The 7,545-nt window shown below is 47.3% G+C and overlaps 1 protein-coding gene across 1 annotated transcript in view; it reads left to right on the top strand.

The window, feature by feature from the left end:
* Positions 1–497: 497 nt before the first annotated feature.
* Positions 498–7,545, top strand: part of DIDO1 (death inducer-obliterator 1) — a 63,292-nt gene continuing 56,244 nt past the window's right edge. The window contains exons 1-2 of the mRNA XM_082271635.1: positions 498–1,218; positions 6,150–6,462. Of these exons, the coding sequence (XP_082127761.1) occupies positions 629–1,218; positions 6,150–6,462 (903 nt within the window). The 5' untranslated portion in view covers positions 498–628. The remainder of the gene's footprint in view (positions 1,219–6,149; positions 6,463–7,545) is intronic.

Raw genomic sequence — 7,545 nt, 5'->3', positions numbered from 1 at the left:
AATGGTTCTTCACATTTTGTTTAGTTTACCGCTGCTAAGTTGCTTCTGTTTTTAAGGATTAATACAATAAAGGTTTAGATATTAGATTGTCGTCTCCCAGTTTAGCATGCGGAACCCACGGCTTCTTGCATTATCCCTAATCAGGCGCACTCAGGTGACTATAGCATGCCAGTTTAGGGGGAAACTGGCCAAATATTGGGGTGATCAGATTGCACAGATTCATTTAAATCCCTAATGTTTAGTCAGTACACTGGATTTACTTTAACAGGGAAATGTACCTACAGGGGAACTGATTGTGATCAGGGCTTTGAACGTCAGTACTGATAAAATGATTGCTGCTGTATCCTTAATGTCTTGTATATCTAACCATTGTCTGCTGTGGAAAGCATTGTCTTTATGAACCTCCTTTTTTCTTTTCTTTTTTTCCTCCCCTCTTATAACCGTTGCTTATTTCACTAAGCATTTCCTCCATGTATTTTGCTTTTTCTCCATATTAGGGTCTGTTGACCAAGATCAAATTAACGATGAAATACTGAGAACTATTAAGCCAACAAGCAAAGAGTTCAAGAAAACTTGGGGTTTTCGCAAGACAACAATTGCCAAGCGTGAGCAGATTAGTGACTTTGATATGGATGCTTCAGAATCCACGCAGTCCACTCCTTCGCTCCGACGCAGCGGGAGGCAGCCAAAGCGCACAGAGAGAGTAGAGGAGTTCCTGACAGCAGTCAGAAGGAACAGGGGCAGGAAAACTAATGCTCAGGAAGAGTCTAGTGATAGGTCTTGTCCAGTGACGGATATTGAAACTGCGTCGGAAGGTAGCGTGGAAAGCACAACTGATGTTAAGATCGACGTAAAGATCAAAAGTGAAAGTGAGGTTAAGAAGGAAGAGGATGATAGCTCAGATAGTGATGGCATGACTCTGAAAGAGATCCAGACCAGACTCAGAAGTAGACGTCCTGATACTCCTCCTGTGACTGAGCCCATTCCAGTACAGACTGTTCCCACACCACAAGCAGAGGGTTCTATCCGTACTAGAAGTGCTAATCGAGCAGCTTTGCTTCAGCAGCTAGCTGCTGTTATAAAGCAGGAACACCTGAGCCATGATAATACAGAAGAGGAGAAACCAGTAAGAAAGGTATCCACTAGAAGGCGACCAGAGGCTGAGATCTATGACCCTAACACCTTGTATTGCATCTGCCGACAGCCTCATAACAACAGGTAAGATATAAATATTATTGAATAAGAAGTCAAGGCACCTATTAAAATGGTTCAGTAGAGAAATCCCAGGCAAGGGTGTACTGCCTTGTGTACACATTCTTGGGACTCCAATACAGCCTATTTTATGTATGATGCCCATACCAGGACCGAAATTCGGGAGGTTCAGCAGGGACCTGGCTAATTTCAGTCCACTTATGGGCAGGTTGGTTGAACAGTATCTATCAGCTACAAACAAAATGGCCTCTGCCCTCATCTATAATTGGCTTTCACCACAAGGAGCACATGGAAGGGATGTGCATGCAAAACAAAACCAGAAAAATTTGCAGCTCAACTCACCAACCAGTCTGTTTAACAACCGAATGAACCTGTCTAACAATATGCGTTAAAACAGGGTTTTAGTTGGCATACATTTGCAAACGCATGCGTAAGCTGCAAGGCCACTTCACAAGACCCTGTATTACCTGCAGTTCTAACTCCAGTAAATGTGTGAGAGTCTCCACAATGGAAGCACATGCATTCTGATGGATACATATGTGCTATGTGCTGGGCACTTAGGGTGCCCCTTTGCCTTTTTAAGGAGAACTGGGCTACCTCCAGACCCACCTGCCCTCTGTCTATTCGAATGTATGTGCTTCAATTGTGGAGACTCCTACATTTACAGGAGTTAGGACTGCAAGTAATACAGGGTGCCATGAAATGGCCCTGCAGCTTATGTATGCGTTTGCAAATGTGTGCTAACTAAACCCCTGTTTTTAACGCATACTGTTAGACAGGTTCATTCGGTTGTTATGCAGACTGATTGGTGAGTTGAGCTGGGAATTTTCTGGTTTTGTTTAGTATCCATCAACCGGCCTGTTGGAAAATTTCTACTTGATCAGCACCGCAGGGAAGAGTCTGCAATGCTAATGTTTTTCTTTTGTTCATTGACGGACACAGCTTTTGGTATTCAAACCATTGGATTATACTGCCCCCTACAGGAGTAGGACACTAGGCAGAAAAGAATTCTGGCTACACCCATGGGCAATCCCAGGGGGTATGCTTTCTCCCTCTGCTATAGCCACTTCGTTTTTTTTTTTTCTGCTTAGTCAGGAGTAAGGACCTAGTTCCTTGCTGGGATCTTTGGTTTTGGCAAATTTGTTTTCCTTTTAGCTAGAAATCTTTTCTCCTGGATTTTTCCTGTGAGATCTACAATCAACTGGGTGACAGGCTGGATATTCTAGATCCAGTGGTCACCCCAGTCTGGCCATCGAACGTGCGCAGACCTCAGCTCCACACTAGGTTGGCCCAACATAGCCCCACTGGACGGGGGCTGGCCTGCAAGTTAAACGTCTCGCGACGTCGCATACGACTGGTCTCGGCCTGAGTCGCAGCGTTCCTCCTGGCCGATGGAGAGGGGTTCTGTCTGGAGCGGTGCTCGCCTGGTATAGTGAGTAGTTGCCCCTCTGGAGGGTTTTGGGGTGAACGTGGGCCCCTCCTGGGGTCGGTCTGCCTCCGGTTCCCCTCCTTCGCGCAGGCACTCTCCCTTGCCAAGTCGCTCAACTGGCCCCTCCACTACACATATGTTGGGACTGTTTGGGTGGTCTGGCCACTTTCCTGGGGTGGGGGCAGGGCGCTAACTAGCGATAGGGGCTGGGGAGGGGTGGGCAGTGTGTGGGAGAAGGGGGGACTTGTACCTGGTTGGGGGGCTCCTGCCAAGACCCCTCTATCTTGCCTGGATCTGTCCCTGAGGCCTGGGTCACCTTATGCCGCACGGGGCCGCCATTTTGTTTTAGCCTGTTTCTATACACGGTGGCCATGTTTGTGTAGTCTGGTGGCCATTTTGCTGCGGTTTGTAATTGAAAATGGCGGCGGCCATGACAGTGGAGCCTCGTGGGCAGCGATTTTGGCAGTGGGTGCCCCTCCTCATCCCCTGGTGCTGACTCTGGATGATTTTAATTCCTGATTGCCGCATGTGTAGTGCCTTATCCTGAGGGCTGCAGGCGCATGTTTCTGCGAGTGGTGAGTCTGGTGGGGTCCTCTCCCTCTCTGCTGAGGATTGCTTGGTGCCTGGCGACTGGGTGGTGCTGCCAGTGCGGTGGTTGTCCCTTAGCAGTGTTAGACCTTTTGTGGGGTCCCCCTGGTTTATTAATGGAGTCTTTGGAGCACATTTCCCCACCTGATCCCCTCTCTGAGGCTGCTGGTCCCCCTGGGTCTCAACCGATCCATCCATGCACTGACGGCGATCCTGGAGTCCCATGTGTTCTTGGTGAAGGTGACTTTCGGGCGACGGGCTAGCAAAAAGTGCCCCCCGCCTCCATCTATTTCATCAGATCCTGAATCTGATTCGGCCATTGCGGACGTGGGTCAACCTGCTGATCTGCAACCACGCACCTGGAATCCTCTGATAGTGAGGATGATTCCTCCCATGTTTGCGACCACGGAAGAGTGGATGCGCTGATTGTATTTGTGCTTGAGACCCTAAAGATGAAAGACGTAGTTGAAGGCAATCACCGAGGGGGCACAAGAAGTGTCCTGGCAGCTCCGGAGGTGGCTGGCATTCTAAGGTGGGCAGAAGAATTAGTTCCAGCCCTCTCGGTTGTACACATTCCTGGGGTGGAAAATTGGCAGGCGGATTACCTCAATCGGCAGGCGTTGGACCAAGGGGAGTGGTCCCTTCATCCGGAGGAGTTTCATCAGTTGTTTCTTGTGGGGTACCTCAGTGGTGGCTCTGTTGACTTGTCTGCTCAACCGAAAGGTGCAGAGGTTTGTGGCTTGGTCAAGGGGTCCTCTGGCGGACACCACAGATGCACTGGTGGCTCCATGGGGTCAGTATCGGCTGATGTACACCTCCCCCCTCAAGCTTCTGCCCAGACTTCTACGCAGGATCGAGGCAGAAGGTATTCCTGTCATCTTAGTACGCTTGGTACGCTGATCTGGTGCGGCTGGTCGCCGATGTGCCTTGGAAGCTTCGTTTCAGGGAGGATCTGCTGTCCCAAGGACCGAGCTTATATCCTGCTTTACAGTTGCTGGCTTTGACGGCTTGGCTGTTGAATGCAAGGTGCTGAAGGGTAGAGGTTTTATCTGAATTGGTGATTCCTACACTGTTGAAAGCTAGTAAATCTACTTCTGGGAAGATCTACCATCGTACGTGGAAGACATACATTGCGTGGTGAGTGTGTCTTGGAGTTTATTCTTTTTTTGTTCCTTCTCGGTGGCTCTGGTCTTTACCTCTCTTCAAACGGGGGGGGGTTGAACAGAAGTTGGCCATTAGTACCATCAAGGGACAGGTGTTGGCTTTGGTGGTCTTCTTCCAACGACCTTTGGCCACACGCTCCCTAGTGCATACCTTTCTTCAGGGTGTTTAACATTTGGTCCCTCCAGTGCGGACTCCGTTGCCGCCCTGGGATCTCAATTTGGTGCTTATAGCTCTACAGAAGTCTCCCTTTGAAGTTATTAGAGAGATTCCCCTTATTACGCTGTCCCAGAAGGTGGCCATCACCTCTGCACGCAGGGAGTCGGAACAAATGACGACGTCGTTGACCTTACTGGTGATTTGCAAGGATAAGGTGGTGCTTCGCCCCTGTCCGTCTTTCCTTCTAAAGGTTGTCTCTGATTTTCATTTGAATGGCTATGTCCCAGGCCTAAACATCCAAAGGAAATAATTGCCTTGCATGCCTTGGATGTGGGTCCGGGCAATTGGGGTGTACCCGGCCGCTACGGAGTCTTTCAGGAAGTCAGGCTCTCTTTGTGCTCATGGACGGACCTTGAAAAGGGTTGTCTGCTTCCTCTGAGACCATTTCCATATGGATTAGGCAGATGGTGATTCAGGTCTATTCCATCAGGTTCCTTCTTTCCCTGTCAAGGCGCACTCTACTCGGGCACTTAGTGCCTCCTGGGCCTTCCGTCATCAGGCATCAGTGAAGCAGGTTTGCAAGGCGGCCACCTCTTCGTCGGTGCAAAGTTTTATAAAGTAGGTACATTGGCATCTACGGATGCTTCCTTTTGAGGGGGAATTGTTTTTTTCAGGTGGGCTCCAATTGTTTGGTTGAGCTCCATTTGGCTTATGTTTAACCTTGGGAATTTTTTTTTTTTTTGTCCCACCCCTCATGTTTAACACTGCTTTGGGACATCCCAATGGTTATGAACACCAGGAACTGTGTCCGTCAATGAACGAAAGAGAAAATGGGATTTTTGACTTACCATAAAATCCATTTCTCTGATGTTCATTGACGGACACAGCACCCACCCCTCTGGAGTTATTAGTCTCCTGACACTGCTTATAACAAAACTGAGAGGCTATAGCAGATATGGGAGTATACCCCCTGGGACTGCCCATGGGTGTAGCCAGAATTCTTTTCTTTCTAGTGTCCTACTCCTGTAGGGGGCAGTATAACCCAACGGCTATGAATACCAGGAGCTGTGTCCGTCAATGAACATTAGGGAAATGGATTTTAAGTCAACAATCCAATTTTTCTGATGTTGAGGAAGTCTCCCCACTGCCTGAATACAAGGACATGAATGAGGATTCTCCCATTCACCTCAAATGTGTGGATGAGGGAATTGGGTCAGGGTTTTTTTTGTTTTTTTTTTCTCCCCCCCCCCCCCCCCCCCAACTGACTCGCTAGTCTCACTCGGGCTAGGCTTCAACTTTAATAAAGCGGTTTTATATAAGACCTAGTCAAGTCAGAAATGTTAATTGCTGTGTGGAGACTTGAGTAGCTCCTACCTGGAAACCAGGCCATGCTAATATGAAAATGTTCACTAGCTGCTTTTTTCTAAAGTGTTTTTTTATTCAAGAATACATTGAAATTCTATCGCCTGCAATGAGGTGTTTGATTATCTCAGAGTTGGGCAGAATAAAGTCTTTGGAAGGAATATGTAATGTTTGGAAGTACTGCAACTTGCAATTGATTTTTAATGATGTAGTGTGACATAAGTGTTTTGTCTTTTAGGTTTATGATCTGCTGTGACAGATGTGAAGAATGGTTTCATGGTGATTGTGTCGGTATTACTGAAAGGCGCGGACAGCTACTAGAAAAAGATGGGGAGGATTATATTTGCCCCAACTGTACAGTCCCACAAGGGTATGAAGAAGGTATTACAGACATTAACCAGAGAGAGCAGGCCATGACCACCGTCCCTCTTCATTCTGGAGCCAACACCATGTATTCTACAGAGCAGAGCACACCTGATCAGGGGATTAAGGGTAGAATTGAGAAGGCTACACATCCTACTGGCAAGAAGAAACTGAAAATCTTTCATCCTGTTGTAAGTATTATATATGGGATTGCACATAAAGAATCGTGTTTCGTAGCTGAAATGTAATGCTTGCCTATTGGAGAATCAAATTCTGCCAGTTTTTCATATTGCAGTTTTGAATAAACTAGTCTTGACTCTCCCACAAACAAGATTGCATTGAATTTTGTAGATTTCCTCAAAGTACCCTCTGTTTTGGTAACGTTTAAAAAATGTTGGAGTTAGAGGGGACCTTTTTTTGAAAGGGAAGTATGGGATTCGAAAAAGATATAAACCATGTTACCTAGATGGCTGCACCACTGAGCTATCAAACACTGCTGATTGCTCAGTTCTCAGTCTTTAGCCTGCAGAGAGCTGGTGGCTGTCAGCCACTGCCTCTCTGCGAAACAAAAACAATGAATTCCCAGTGCAATTCAACCAAATTAACCTGTCCAACAGTATCTGCCCCTCCAGCGGTTAGGCTGTGGAGGGGGTGGGATAGGCTGGTTCAGGCTCCCAGCATCTCGTTGCGAATGCTGAGCCAGGTGCCTCTCAAGACTTTTGGGCAGATCCAGACCACATGGTCAAGAGCTTTGGCAATACTTCTCATTTTTTCAAGTGTGTTTTTTTTTTTTTTTTTTAAGTAACATATCTACTGCTCTGTGCGCTGCTTTTGCGCAAAGCAGCCCCAATCCTTTTCTTCATGGGAACCCCCTTCTGGGAGGGGAGAGCTTCAGCATATAAGGCTTTTCACCTCAATGCAAAGAATGCATTAAGGTGAAAAAACCTTATAGCGGTTCTAAAGGCAAAAGTTTTTTTTTTTTTTTTTTTTTTTTTTAAATAATAATGCATTCTATGCATTAAGATTAAAAAAAAAAAAAAAAAATTTGTGTGCAGAAGCCCCCCCCTCCCCAAACACCTGAGCCCACAACGATCCAGCAATGTTGCATGAGACTCTGCTGTCCAGGACTCTCCCTCCTGATTGGTGCACCCGCTGCTGTCAATCAGTCAGTGAGCCAATGAGGAGAGAGGGGCAGGGCTGAACCATGACTCCGTGTCTAAATGGACACACAGAGCTGTGGCTTGGCTGCCCCATAAGCTGGTTGCTGTGGG

This window comes from Pelophylax lessonae (assembly GCF_965119305.1).
Source record: "Pelophylax lessonae genome assembly, chromosome: 11".
Taxonomy (NCBI): Eukaryota; Metazoa; Chordata; class Amphibia; order Anura; family Ranidae; genus Pelophylax; species Pelophylax lessonae.
The sequence above is the reverse complement of the archived record's forward strand: the minus strand, read 5'-3'. Positions and strand labels throughout refer to the sequence as shown.